Source organism: Pteronotus mesoamericanus, unplaced genomic scaffold, assembly GCF_021234165.1.
Source record: "Pteronotus mesoamericanus isolate MK-2021 breed Mesoamerican mustached bat unplaced genomic scaffold, CSHL_Meso_final scaffold_85, whole genome shotgun sequence".
In the NCBI taxonomy this organism is placed as follows: domain Eukaryota; kingdom Metazoa; phylum Chordata; class Mammalia; order Chiroptera; family Mormoopidae; genus Pteronotus; species Pteronotus mesoamericanus.
In genome coordinates, this window is record NW_026555329.1 from 75,254,786 (window position 1) to 75,270,017 (window position 15,232).

The following is a 15,232-nucleotide window of genomic DNA, read 5'->3' on the forward strand; positions in this document are numbered from 1 at the left end:
AGAGAACAGTTGTGCAGTCAGATGGTTATGATTTTGAATTTTAGCTTTTCTTCTTCTAGTTCTATGTAATGGTGGGCCAGTTAATGACCGCCTCTGTGTTTTAGTTTCCCTCTTTATAAAATGAAAATGTAAGACTTCCTCTGGTGGGCTGGTTGTGAGGAATGCCTTATTCTATGCCTGTAAAGCATGTAGCCCAGGGGATGAACTCCATCAGAGTTAGGTGCTGTTTTATAAGAGTAAACAACACCCGGGAGACATGGTTAATAAGAGCTGATTATCATGACGATAACTTACGGGGAGTGAGTTTCTCATAGCAACCTTGTCTACTCCTTCCGGGTCTACCAGACTAATTTTGAAAGCTCTGGGGTTGTAAAGTATTTATGATGTCCAATGTCCATTAGTAAATAAAAAGATAATTATTAAGTATGTAATATTTGAAAAGCTCCCCCCTGGAAATGTATAACATGTGGTTAATGAAGTTATTAAAGCAATTCATTTTAGGCTTGACCTTTGGAACTATGATGCAAACATGTATTTGGTTAGTATCTGAAGGAGGATGTTATGGCTGGAAGTGACTTTGGCCTGAACTCAGGAGTGTTCAGTCCCCTCTCAGAGTAACAATGAAGTGAAATTTTTCTTGTGAGAAAACCTGCTCACTGTGTGTTGTTTTGTTGTTACGGAGAAATGATTATGTATTTCATTTTACTTCTGCCATAACTGCTAGCTGCAAACCCCCAATTCCAGGAGGAATCAGGCCAAATCTTGCCACATCTTCACTATTTTATAAAGTGCTCTCACATTCATGGTTGACTCTCACTTCCTGTATTTCGCAAATGAAGAATTGTAGATGTTGCATAGTAAATAACTTCCCTGAGGGCGCCACAGCTAGCCAAATGGTAAGACCAGGATTCAACAATAGGTCTTTTGGCTGCATGTGATAGTTTCAATCTACCCTCATACTTTGGATGGGGAGGGCTTTTTTGACATCTTGCTGGCTCAGAAACAAATGAGTTTTTCTTCCATGGATTGGCTCTTTCCCACCGTGTGTCTGTGGGGGACACCTGGGTCCTGAAAGTATTAGAACAGACGATGCTGCATTGGCAACAAGCCACAAGCCACATTTTCCTTCAGGCCTGTGAACTGCAGTCTCTAATGTGTGACTACACAAGGAACGCTTATTTTGAACACCTTCATATGACTTTGAAGTTGGGGCAGAGTGGAATGAACTAAAGAGCACGTGGAGTCAAAGTGCCTATCACCAAAGCCCCAGTTGAAACCCCCCCACCCCCGCCACCCCTGCATGTGACCTTGGGAAATGTCGTGATACCCCTTCATGTTTCACACTTCTTGTTACAAATAACTCCTGCCCCTTGCAGGTCGGTATGTAAACACAAAAATAATGTGTGTACGAGAGTTTGGTTAATTAAAGCTCTGTCCCTTGGTCAATTTTTTTTTGTTAATTCTTACCCTAGAAATTTTATAAGACAAAAAGACTCTTTCCTCCCTCTTGTTATAGTCTAGCTTGACGTCTAGGGTCCAGGTTAGTACATGGTTATAACATTACTCGTGGGCTCATTCAAACAAACATTGAAAGAGCCCCTTTTTTATTAGGAGCATCTAAACCCTCAAATTACAGGGACAAACAACCCACCATCCTCACCATCAAGTTTCTCCCAATACCTTATGATAGGCGTCTATCAAGGCAGAGACAACCTAAGAGCACCTGCATCCCTCAAGAAGGGCTTGTTGACTCCTAGGGAGTAGCCAAGGCCTGGAAGTTCCAGGGTTAAAAAGAAACTTGGCTTCTGTTTTAATGGTCAAGAACTAGAGTTACTGTGTCAGCGTGGTGATATTGCCTGGGTTCTAACTGGCCAGCACTGTCTTCCAGGACGTCCAGTACTCGGACATAGACTACATGGATGGAAAGAAGGACTTCACTATTGATGAAAAGGCTTTCCCCGGTCTCTTAAATTTTTCCAAGGACTTACATGAGCATGGACTGAAATATGTAATTATCATGGTATGTTCAAACACTTATTCGGTGGCCTAGTTTTTCCTTTAAAATGCAAAAAAAGAAAAGATAAAAACAATATTTTATTATCTTATTTGTTTTCTAGAATCCCAGCATCTTGGATGAGTTGAACTACTATCCGTATATGAATGGAACTAAAAAGAGAGTGTGGGTCTTGGGGGACAATGGCTTTGTCATTGGACAGGTAATTTCTCTCAAAAAAAAACAACAACAGGGTAAATGACAGTCATTTGGGGAAGTTTGTACATTGGGTGGGACAATGGGTAGAAGGAAGGCCAGTTACGGTATCATTACAGTATCACGGCTGTAGAGGTTTCTGTTATTATTTTTAAACAGTCAATATAATAGTAGAATGATTAAAACTCTTAAGGATTTATTTACTTTTTTAATTGAAATCTATTTGACAGATAACATTGTGTACATTTAAGGTGTCCAACATGTTGATTCGATCCATTTCACTGTTGCAACATGACTGCCAGCGTCACGAAAGCCCCTCTGTCACATCAGATTTTCATATATTTTATTTATTTTTTAGGGCGGTGCCATGACTAAGATCTAGTCTCTAGAAAGCTTGCCCCTGACTCTCTAACAATACAGATAGTTGAGAGACAATGTGTAACTAGAGGAAAGTTATCTTTATTCTTAAAGTCTTCCTGCCTCACAATTTATGTTTCTTTCTCAAGACAATGAGTTCAACCACGATAATGCAGCAAGATGCGTGTAGGCTGATGCGAAGCCTATCTCAGCTCATACGTTTTTAATTTACATGAGTCATGCAAAGCCCAGCCTTTATTCTAAGGTAGTGATTTCAGACATTTAAGTCGGCTGCTTAGGGACTGGTTTTTAGGGCAGTTGAGCTTTGGAAAACATTTTAAATCAAGTTATGCAGTCCGCCTTCTCTTCCGGTTATGTGTGGGGTCGGCCCTCGATGGCTGGGTGATGGGATTCTCACAAAAACTGGTATTTCGCCTGAAAGTTCACGTGGCTGTACTTGTTGTTGCTCTGGGGCAGTTAACTTTGCAAAACTCGTCTTTTCAGCTTATGGTGACCCCTTACCTAACTGCTCACTTAATCCTTACCACCGACTTTGTCTACAATACCTACTTCCATTTATTTTCTTTTTTACTGGTTTTAACTTTTCATGAAACAGTAGAGAAGTTTCCTTCTTTCTCCAACACCAATTATTTGATTTTACTATTTTGTTTGATGTAAACTTCTAAATGATCAGCTAGACCGATTTCATATGCAAGTATAATAGCAGGCCATGGTCGTGGAAAAATTGTTTTGTTTATCTGAAAAGTAGACTATCTAGACCTATGAGTCATTTCAGTGTCTTTCCTGTTTGAGTGGTATATCACTACGGATTTGAATAGAATCACAAAAATTTAATTAGATAGTTACCTCTATTGACCAATAAATAACAGGAATCATTTGATCTAAGATGTCTGCAGAGGTAGTAGTTCCAGAGGTGGTGTGGGTAAATTATAAAGGAATTTGGTTAAAATGAATGTTTCAGGGCCTCCTCTTAATACAGTGTTACTGTAGGTGATTGCTTTGCCATACCACCTGCTCCCTGAGGTTTACAATTACCTGTGATTTTTACATGGTGCCCCATCGCCTAAAACAAAGGACCAGGAGATAGATAGATAGATAGATAGATAGATAGATAGATACTTGTTATATTGCCTGAGCATCATCATGTTGCCTCTAAATGACCGCCTAACAAATTTGTTGGAAAAATAAGCAACAATGTACACACAAAAGCTGGTATACTGTTAATTCAGAATTTTCAGTAATGTGGCTATGATCATATCTTTGTGTTATTTGTGGAAAATGTCAAAAGCTAATCTTTGGAAGAAACAGACAGGAAGAGAAGTGAGAATATGAGATATTTGACCTGAGTAAGAAGCACAAGATTCATTTAACCATTTAAAAAAAATTATTTATATGTCCCAAACCAACATAATATTTATAAACAGCATTATTCAAAATGAGTTTAGATGATCTTCAATTAGCAACATATTAAACAAACTCAATCATTCTCTTCTAAAATACCTAGTTAGACTTTCCAGTATTTTAAACAGCTCTCTCAATCGGCCTGACATGATGAAATTTTGCATATTTTTTTAAACCATAGAAAAAACACCTTGGATGCCTCCTCATCTATATAAAAAGTTGGTTTTTTTCTTTTTTCCTTTTTTCTTGCTTTGTATCCTTGCATCTATGGTAACATTTAGTTTTGGGAGGAGAGTCACCAGTTGCGATTCTAAACTGGTGAGCTACCTGGGACTTCTAGGCGAAGGGACAGTAGCCAGTGGTGGATGCACGAGTGAACCGTCCAACACGCCGCCCCGCCTTCTTTGTTCCGTAGGGGTATCCTGGAAGGACGGTCTTTCCGGATTATACGAATCCCATTTGTACTCAGTGGTGGGCACAAGAGTTCCAAAAATTTAATGCGTCTCTGGAGTTCGATGGAGTGTGGATTGTAAGTCCGTATTCCAGGATTAAACTTATTTTGGGGACAAATATTTCAAATTTTGAGATTAATTTTCAGGCTAATCTGTAATACAATAATTTATTTGGCATAGTGATATTCAAAATCCTTTTACTTAATGCTGGGTTTATATGTAATAAATTAGATCCCTCAAAACCCTGGATTTTAATGCTCAATCTGCTACCAGCTGGTTAATATCTTTTTGAGAAAGTCTTTTGCTTTCTCATGGCTTCAGTTTTTTCATTCATTAACTCTCTTTTAGCTTGAAAGTACTATTTTATTAGAAACTACGGGTGCAATTATTTGTAACAATGGTTCACTAAAATTCAAAGTAAATCATTAGAGAATAATTTAGTGGGCGCCTTTTATTTTTTGGAGGATAGGAAGTGGGGAAGATTCTTTGAAATTTGAAATTTGTTAGCAGGATTGTGCATCACCTATTTTTAATCTCCTTTAAAGAAATGGATTTGATTTCAATTATATATTCTTCTTGCACTGCGCTGAGTAGAATGAAAGACATGGATACTTAAAAAATAGAATATTGTCCTGTCTTAGGTTCTCTAAAACAATACTGAAACAATATCAGTAACAATAAAATCACAACTTGTAAGAATTAGCCTTTGAAATAGTATTTCTTAATGAACTGATTGCAATCAATGTATAAAAAGGTTAAATGTACCTGGTATCATTTAGACTTGGAAGGAACCTTAGATACAATCTCATCCAAAAGATGAAACAGCGGTCAAAAAAAATTTACGATTACTTAAGATCCCAAAATCTATTAATAAGACAGCCCAGCTACCCAGCTTCCAGTTCAGTAAATGTTCCTGAATAACTAACTGTTTATCAGTGACATCTCCACTCTGTGAATTTTGTGTCTTCGAAGGAACTGGATGAGGTCTCTAACTTGGTCCCAGCTTCTAACCATAACTGTGAAGACAACAACTTGAACTTTCCTCCGTTCACTCCTCGTAAGTCTCTACCTGTCTGCAACGTTGTAGGCATGAGACAGTTAAACAGCCTCAGCGGAACTCAGGGTGGCCAGAAGCAAGTCCCCTTCCCAGTTTAAGGGACCCCTTGAAGTCCCCTGACCACCCCTCTCCTGGGGACCTTGCTGCATTGTTTGGTGTCTGGTTACCACCTCTCCACTGCCAACATCCAAGGGCAAGTGTGGGGAGAAGGCCTTATCTCCTGGGGCTGTGGCTCCTGCCTCGAGCTACATTCTCCCATGCTGTTCACTTCCTCCAAACCCCTTACACACATGGTTCAATTTTAAACTTCATGACCATGTCAGAATACTGGAAGAACATGTACCTTCCATGGAGTAAACCTGTAAAGTGTGTGTGTGTGTGTGTGTGTGTGTGTGTGTGTGTGTGTGTGTGTTGGTTTAGCGCATTACCAGCAGCACCAAGAGTTCCTGGTAGCCCTTCCTATTCTGAGTCCCATTTCTAGACGAAATCAATTTCCCAGGCCCTGATTTTGAAAGAACGTGTGCGTGTGTTTGTGAAACAGCATATTCTTTGTGGAAACCAATGAACCCCAGCATCTCAGTGGAGTACACACTACAAGTTTATTTTTTGCTCATAAAATGCTTCAGCGTTGGACAGACTCTCATCCAAGCAGTGACTTGGGAATCCAGTTAACTTCCATGCCCGGGTCGCCTTTCTTGGAGCCTTTTGTTTGCAGCTTCCTAGGTAAAGGAGAAGGAGGAGGCGAGTGGGGCCTTTGTGGAAAGGCCTGAAGTGGGGTGTGTTCAATGTGCTCGCATTTCTTTAGCCGAAATCCAGAGAGCCTCTGCCACACTTCAGGAGAAAGTGAATATAATCTCCTACTCCCAGGGAGAAGGCATAAGCCTGGCGGTCATCTGGTCAGTTTGGACCATTTTTTTCTGTTTTCTCCACTTGTACCCTTGGAGCAAGGCTTAGGGCACTGAAGGAGTGGAGAACTTTCTAGAAGAAATCTTGACTTCAAACCCTTTAACTTCTTGCAAAGGCTGTTGCTTTCCCCTGCTTATTCTTTATTCTTCTCTGCTCTTTCTTTGTTCCCTGATGTTTTTTTCACTGTAAATGAGTTTATCATGTTTCTCCTTTAATCTCTTAATCTTCTATTTAGCCCCAATGAAGTTGTTTTTTCTGACAGAACACTGCAGTCTCATTGACCTCCTGTCTGTGGCTGGCCAGCACCCCGCCCCGTACCTCCCAGCCTTTTGCCTACCTGCACAGGACAAGCCGCCCTGCCTCTGGTCTACCTTTAACCTTTTCAAGAATAGAAAGTACACATTACTTGAAAGAGATTTAGATATATCACCTTTGCCCATGGGACAATCTTAGTGTCCTGTCTTATAACAGAAGTGGTTGTAAAATTCAGGCCACCAACTGTGCCGTGTCAGAAATATAATTGTCTTTATATTAATCATTATGTCATAATTCCTTATCATTAAACGTAATTCCTCACTTCAAACCCTGATTCTGTTAGGCTGTTGGGAAAACACAACCTCAGTTGTTCCTGGTTCCACCTCTTTCTGGAACTGTGCACAGACCGAGGTCCGGTGAACAGGAAGGCTTCCCGAAGGGGGGCCGGTGTGGCCCCCAGCTCTTGGTCTGGAAGGGGGACCAGAATGAGTCTGTAGCGCCAAAACAGAAAACGCTGAGCATTTTAGGCATAAGAAAGGGAAAATACAGTAACAACGCTGCTTTCTAAAGGCAGGATCTAAGTTCTTACTCATAAAACCACCCAAGTGTCATCTCTTTCTCTTTTTTTTTTAAAAGTGTAACGGAGGTTGTGAATGCTTGTAATGTTGGAATGAATGTGTTCCCTTTTCATGGCCCTCACATCTGTTCTTTGTGGACTCAAGTCTCCTTGATTAACTAGATGTAGTCACGTGTGTGTGTGCTTCATTTATATTTTATCTCAGATCAACGTTCCATTGCTCTGAGCTCGCTCTGGGTCGCCTCCACTCAGCACCATTCTCTGTGAGCTCAAAAGAATGCAAAATAATTTGAATGATTTATTTCAGCGAGGGCCTTAGTGTTTGCCCCGGGTAGGAAGTGGCATTCAGGATAGGATTTAACATCTGGAGAGGGTTCTGTCAGGTGGAGATTGGTGGGAAGGTGCCGGCACCAGGAAGCAAACAGGGCAGTTACTTCGTCCGAGTGTGTTGACAGGAAGTGGTTTGCTGATGGCATTTCCTCACAGGCGTGCTGGACCGCTCGCTCTTCGCAAGGACCCTCTGCATGGACGCCGAGTTTCACTGGGGCCTCCACTATGATGTGCACAGCTTGTACGGCTACTCCATGGCAAGAGCCACTGACTCGTAAGGACTCGATTTCCCCCCTCGTTCCAGATGTGGGGAGCTGGGAGGTGGAGGGTATCTCTCGTCTTCTCTAAGTATATTTTTCAAATGTATTTTGTGGTATAACAGGGATCTAGAGACTCAGATCTTACAGGCTACATAAGAGGGCTACTCATATATTCCCCGGGTTTCTGCGAAGGGTTATTTTGGATTGGCTTGTGACTGAGGGCGCGATACCAGTAGGCAATAATGCGCAAGGCACTTAGAGCCCCGGCTGGAAGCCAGGCCTTGCTTGGGCTCTATTACCAAATGCGCTATGGTTACTACACTAGGGTTTCCTGGCTTAGCAAATGAAAACACAGGACACCCAGTTACATTTGCAATGGATGTAGATACACTAAAAATTATTCATTGTTTATATGAAATTCAAGTTCACCTGAGCAGCCTATATGTATATGGCAATGTCATACCCTACCCTCCTGGCTTCCCTCCCTACTGCCTGCCCCAGGCTCCCTCTCAGGTCTCCCCTCTGCCCCAAGACACGCACACCACCACCACCGTGACCACCACCACCTCCTCCCCAACAACGCCCCCCCAATCACCTCCATCCCTCCCCCTCGCCCCCCCCACCACGATGACCACCACCAGCACCACTCGGTATGAAAGTCTAGCAAAGAAACGGTGCTTCCTGCAAAGAATTCCGTCCTTTCAAACCTTGTCACATGAATTTTTTGCTGATGACTTTGTAAATGGAGGACCAGCTGCCTGCAAGCTCCCCCGACCAGGTTCCTTCCTTGGAAGGTGGTAAAATATAATCATTATATGTAGGAGAGAAGAAGTCCAGGGCTAAGCTTAAGACTATTTTAATTTTAATGTAAAAACAGATGGAGTGGCTTGGGAAAGGGTGTGTTAGTTTTTTTCTTGTTATTTCCTTTTGTTTCGATGTTTCTAGAACTCCATAGTGGGGAATAGGGACAGAGAGACGTCGATGTCCATATAGAACACTTTTCAATCCTTTCACTTGGCTTCCCTACAGTACATGACACCACTGAGCACTCCTTGGAAACTCGGGTCTTCTGGCTCTGAGACACCGCTCTAGCTGGGCAGGCCTGCGCCGTTTCCAGCTCTCCCTTCTTGACCTCTTCCTTTCCGACCTCTGGATCTTTTTCATCTACTACTCTTTCACTATTGGTAAGTCTTAGGTGTCAGTCCCTCGACTTTTTTTCATTCTCTGCCAGCACAAAGGTAATTTGTTTCTTTTCTGTTTTTACAGTAATTTATTCTGATAATTAAAAAATGTATAATTCCATAAATTTGTAGCTTAGGTCTCTGCCCGATTTTCAGACCCAAATATCCAAAACAACCTTCTGCTCTTCTCCACTTGGATGTCTTATTGTACCGCCAGCGCCATTCACCTTGCTCTGTTTCCTCTTCCTGCCCAGCGTCCACAGTCTGGCTAATCATTTTTGAAACTGTTTAACTACCTATCTTGGTTGGTAGCAACACCACCCCTGTCTCCCAGACTCCCATGTGAGAAACTTGGTATCATCCTTGAGTTATTTCTTTCCATCATACCCTCTTTTACAATCACTTTTCAATCCATTTGATTCTAAAGCATCTCTATAACCATCTCCTTTTCCCCTACTGACACTTCTTAGTGGAGGCCACGGTCAACACTCACGTGAAGCTTACGTGAGTTCCGTGACTGTTAGTCTCCCTTTTCTGACTTCAGCTTTGTCTCCCGCTCATCTGTCCTCTTTTCTTGCTCCTCAAAGTGTAGTCCAAGGACCAGGCACTTTAGCATTGCCCGGAAGTGTATTAGAAATGTAGCACCTTGGCTCTCACCTTAGACCTTGGAAAGGAGAATCTGAGTTTTAACAAGATTTCCAGGGGCGTTGAATACATGTTAAAGTTCCCAAAGCACTACCCACTACCGCTGTGGAGTGATCTTTCTGAATCACGTGTCTGCCATTTCTCTCCGCAGTGAAAATCTGCTCACCTCTCTCCCCACTGAAAAAATGATCTTTGCCTTGGTATCTCCTATACAATAAAAGCCAGTCACCCTGGCCAAACCTGTAAGGTGCTTCATAACATGACCCTTTCTTAGTGTTTTTCTTCCACCTTTGCTGCTCCTCATACTTTATGCTCTGGTAACCATAGCTGCTCGTTGCTCCCGAATCAAAAGGCTGTTCCATTCTTCCACGCCTTTGCCTGTGTTGCTCCCTTTGCACGGGACACCGTTCCCCGCCCTGAGCATTTTGCAAACAGACGCTCATCTTTAAAACCTCACCTCACCTGTTAACTCTGGAAACCTTCCTGGCAGTCCGAGGAAAATACTTCCTCCTCCCTCCCCTTTATTTTGTGCTACCTTTGTTCATATTGCACTACGCCAAGCATCTTGTATTATCATTTTTGTTGTTCACTTTTTTTCTTGCTGCACTGTAAGTTCCTTGAGGGCACAGCCACCCGCGTGCCCTTGGCCTGAGGAATTGTGGGTGCGTCCTAAAGGCAGGGCTGCTGAGTAAACGCCTGGCCTGGGGACGGGAAGAAGGGCAGGATGGGCCCAGGTGGGACCTGGTGACTCAGAGGCAGAGGCTGGGCGTCTTTTGTTTTCCTGCACCCTTTTGTCCTAGTGACTTAACTATTTTGCTGGCCTGTTCGGGTGAGAAAGAGTCCTCATCCAGTAAATGCAAACTTTTTATTTCAATAAATAAAAAGCTTCATAGAGAAGGATACACGTTTCTGATTTTATCTTCTCTTTTCTGACTTCTTTCTCTCTCGCTCGACCCCTCGTGATGGACAAGACAGTTCCCCCATCTTTGGAATGAGAGTCTTGGGTTGATGTTTCCCACATCCCTCCTTGTTGTGACCTATTTCCACTCACAGAGGCATCTGCATGAGGCAGGAAGTGGGGAGAGAGGGGGCAAATGGCCAGGGTGAGAAGGAAGGAGTGAGGGAGGGAGGGGCGAGGAGGGGGAGTTTCAGACAGCTGTATTGCTAGAGTTTCCATATGATAAAAGTGCTATCAAATCATGATGGGGTCGGTTAATAAGTCCTAATAGCTATGATTAATAGTTAAAAGGTCGAAGCTCCCAGAGAACAGCAGAGATAAGTGGAACTTGGCAATTGGGCGTCAGACAGAGTTGGTTAAAAACCAAATAAGAATCTCACTCAGTGGGATCTGGCCATCAGGAGAATTTAAGTCATAAATGTGATAAAGATTTGTCTTGCCCTTAGCTGGGGGTGAAGTCTGGGACAGTGGTTACTGGTCTCCCATGGCAATGAAATTCACTTCCCTCTGGGCTGAAGCAGAAAGAAACCAGTCCCTCTCAGAGACCACGACCTGGCCATAGACAGGCCAAACCGGAGGGATGCAACACAGAGGCTTGGGGATGTCTGAGCAAGATTTCCCCTCTAAGCTGGAGAAAAACAGACTGCTATCTAACCAGTGTTACTAGAATGGCGTGACTCTAAATAAACCCTAAATTCAGATAACTTCATTCCTGTTTCAGGGTCACTCTATGCACCTTGAATGGGTGTCTTTCATGACTGATGGTTGCAGGTGCAGTAAACCCTCTAGCCAGTGGTAATAAAGGCAAAGCTCTGCTAGTCTGATCGAAGGACACATGAGGACAGGAGTTGGAGAGCGAGTCCCCTCCCTTCTACCCCGATTTTTTGCTCATTAAATTGCAGGAATGGAGCGCTTCATTCTCTTAAGCCAGGCTCCTATTTCCGAATCAGCCCCCTTTTTCCCCTGGAAGTCGTCCTGCACGTATGTCTCCCCGTGACGTCCTTAGGGATACGGAGACGGGAAGCATGGGGGGTTGTGGGGGTGTCGCCAGGAACGGCCCAGGGCCTGCTGGAGCCCTTGTCCCAGGCCAGGCATTGGAAGGAGAGACAGGAGGGCTTGTCTGCAAAGAGCTAGAAGCGACTGTGGCTCCGCTGTCGCCATCCTCTGTTGTGATATCATTCAGTTTTAAAACATTAAAGAGAGGTGTGAGCTGTTTAGGAAGGGAGAGGGCAGGGAGAGGCCTGTGCGAAACAGTGCTCCGAATGAACGCTGGTAAGCTCGCCTACATCTTACCCCACCCCACCCTCTCTGAATTCCTCATCTGGAACTCCTTTGCTCTACTTTCTGTATAGTTTTATTTGATAGGTAATATTTTATAGATAATACGGTGAAAATATTTTGTATTTTAGTTGCTTTTAACTGCATTCAGAGGATCACATGCTACCTTTTGACATGTACTCGTTTTAATTAGTACTAGTTTGTGCAGATTAAGATTTCCTCACATTGGGAATTGCTTCTAATAAGCTCTGAAGCTCCAGAGCAGCCCAGATGGTGCGCAAAAGCTCCTCTCAGGCAAACGGCAGGTACAGGGTTCCGACCTGAGCTGGCGTTGTGCTGGACAAGATTATGAAGAGGCAGCAAGGCACGGAGCCCGGAGACACTGAGAAATCTTTTTCCAGCGGGAGAAGATGGGGGTCGAGAACCCATGGTTCCAACATATTGTCCTCCAGAAGGGCCAGGGCACAGCAGATCCAAGCCGCAGAAAACAATCCGGAGGGCGGGAGCCCAGAGAGAGAGTCCTTGGCAGTGCTGGACAGTAGAGGCTTGTCCTGTCTCATCTGAGGTCAGAAACTTTATCCAGAAGTGAGAAAGAAGCTCTTAAAGAGCCTGACTTAGTTTGCTCACCTCCATGAGCCCCTGACGTCTTTTCTCAGTTCGACTGGAAAGCACGGCTGCCTTGGAGTGGGTCAGCCCCAGGCGCCCACAGCTCCCTTCACCTTCGGTCACCTCTGCTCCTTTTCAGAGCCCTGAACAGTATCTTCCCCCAAAAGAGGAGCTTCATCTTGTCCCGTTCTACTTTTGCTGGATCTGGCAAGTTTGCGGCTCATTGGCTAGGAGACAATGCGGCCACCTGGGATGATCTCCGCTGGTCCATCCCTAGTGTCCTTGAGTTCAGCCTCTTCGGCATCCCCATGGTGAGTTTTGTCCTCGACCAAGGCACTTCCACCCTCTGTCCTTGGCCACTCTTCCCAGTCCCAGTCTTTGAGGCGTCTGAAAACCAAGCAGCATATGTCTCCCTGTGCCTTGCATTGCAAAAGTCCGTTTTTGTTATGTGGTATGAGCTGCTTTCTGAAGATAGGATGGTAGCGCTTTATCACTGGGTTGTCATCCATGGAATCTCTGAAGTCAGGAAGAAGCCTCCATGAGTAAAATGTGTTAATTATCACAGTAAAATGTCATCAACAGGGCCTCAATGACATTGGGAACTGAATATTGGGGATGCACCCTTGGTACAACAGTCGGTCTTCCTCTCTTCAGCCGATCCACGGTGCCACACTTGTTTTATTCTCCCCCTTGGCTGGGGAGGTTTGCCCTGAAAGCCTGGGATCTCTTGAAGCATGGAGTGACGGGAATAAGAGATTCCCTTTTCCCGCATCCCGCAGGTATACGGTCAGTTCTTTCTCCTCTTTCGCTGACCGCTGTGCTTGTATGTGTGTTAATTCTCCAGGTAGGCGCCAATATCTGTGGTTACACGAAAGATGTCACAGAGGAGCTCTGCAGAAGGTGGATGCAGCTTGGAGCATTTTATCCACTATCGAGGAATCACAATGGGCCTGGCTTCAGGGTAAGGTCCCCACAGAAGCGATGGAAACTTCTTGGGTTATCGTAGCTACTTGTTCTCAAAGAGGAGTTGAAGGACATCCTCCAGGTTGGCCCTAATTGCAGGAGCAGAATAGATATATTTTGGGTGATAGACATAAAAAGATATATATATGTATAATTGTCTTCTCACCTTTGTGTGTGTGTATATAAAAATATAAAAATATACACACACACAAAGGTGAGAAGAATTGTTGAACTTTCGATGGTACTGCTATCACACTTCTATTACCTCCTACATTAGGTGGGACAGTTGGTGGTCATTGATACTTTATTTCACAATACAAAGGAAACCACTCCTAGATATTGGGGAGTGAGGAGAAAAGATTTAGAGAGGGTTAGGCCTGTGGTCTGAACAGTTTTTTCACCTTGTTGCGACATTATATCTTTCTAGGAATGGTTTGGGAGACCACTTTCCACTACTTCTCATGACTTACCCCACCTTTCTCTTCTTCTATCCAAAATCACGTATTTGATAATTTTTGGCAAGTACATAGAAGTGGGTTCAAGGTCCCTCTTAAGGAGATGTTTCTGGTTATGGTAGGAACAAGTTAGGTGGGATGCCTTTCTTTTAATGAAGAAATCTGCTTATTGAGTGGTTTTGTTCTTAATAGGTTCATTAGAGTAACCTAGAATACCACTGGTAATCATTTTAGCTCCAGGTCTTGACTTTGTCCTATGTCGTGTCTCTAACCTAGGGATATTTGTAGTCAGATCTCCAAAGGGTTTTAGCCCCGGGCCATTCCTAGCCATTCGTGATCTAGACAGAGACAGACTCTTCCCAAATTCTAAGCAGGAGGCTGGGAGCAGGGAGAGTGAGGGCTCTCCTTGTAGAGGTGGCCCGGAAGGACTTTGGTTGTTAAGAGCACATGGGTCACTCAGGCTGTCTGGGTACAAGGCTGGTTTTCTTTCCTTTCAACTAGTGTTGACTACACAATGACAATGAGAGCCACACATGGAAGTTCAAATGCAAGTCCAAAAGCACAAAGAAACAGGAGCAATTATTTTTAATTTATTTTATATAACCCAATCTATCCCAAACATCATTTCAATGTCTATTTTATACAAAATATTAATTATGAGCTGTTTCATATTCTTTTCTTTCTATACTAAGTCTTCAAAACTCAGTGTGCATCTTACACTTGCAGTACATCTCAGTTTGGATGCTGCACTTTTAGCAGTAGGAGGGAGATGTAATCCCACCAAAACAGTAAAGTTGTGTTTCATGGAAAAAAATATTTTACATTGATTCAGTTTTTGGGTTTACATTTACATTAAGTACAATTAAATATAATGAAAAGTTAAGTCCCTCTATCTTACTATCAATAGCTCAAGTGTTCAGTAGCCCCATGTGGCTCGTGGTCACCTTGGGGGACAGGGTGGCTCTAGGTTTTCTCAGCTGGAGGCCAGAGTGATGTAAGATGTGGAATATTATTTTCTTCAGTGTTTGGCCTCAGGGTTTCCATTGAACACTACATTGGGGGCATAGAGTTCTAGTTGGAGGGGGAAATGGTCTACTTAAGGAACAAAAGAAAGGAATAAATTCAGATTTTTTTTCCTGAAATTCAGTCCCAGTAATACAATACAGGAAGACAAGTGTAAATATGATATGCACATCTTTCAAAGTACAAAGAAAATGAACAAAATGAGTGCCCATCCTTGAGGGAAAATTTATGTTTCTGGGTCCTAAGAGAATTAGATTTCCCTTGTAAAGGGGTCTTTCTTTGCTCTTAGATAAGATCT

At 43.2% G+C, this 15,232-nt stretch overlaps 1 protein-coding gene across 1 annotated transcript in view; it reads left to right on the forward strand.

Moving 5' to 3' along the window:
• MGAM2 (maltase-glucoamylase 2 (putative)) overlaps positions 1–15,232 on the forward strand; it is a 74,088-nt gene that overhangs the window by 14,467 nt on the left and 44,389 nt on the right. The window contains exons 10-16 of the mRNA XM_054564228.1: positions 1,889–2,020; positions 2,118–2,216; positions 4,404–4,517; positions 5,413–5,497; positions 7,722–7,839; positions 12,633–12,804; positions 13,338–13,454. Coding sequence (XP_054420203.1) covers positions 1,889–2,020; positions 2,118–2,216; positions 4,404–4,517; positions 5,413–5,497; positions 7,722–7,839; positions 12,633–12,804; positions 13,338–13,454 — 837 coding nt within the window. The remainder of the gene's footprint in view (positions 1–1,888; positions 2,021–2,117; positions 2,217–4,403; positions 4,518–5,412; positions 5,498–7,721; positions 7,840–12,632; positions 12,805–13,337; positions 13,455–15,232) is intronic.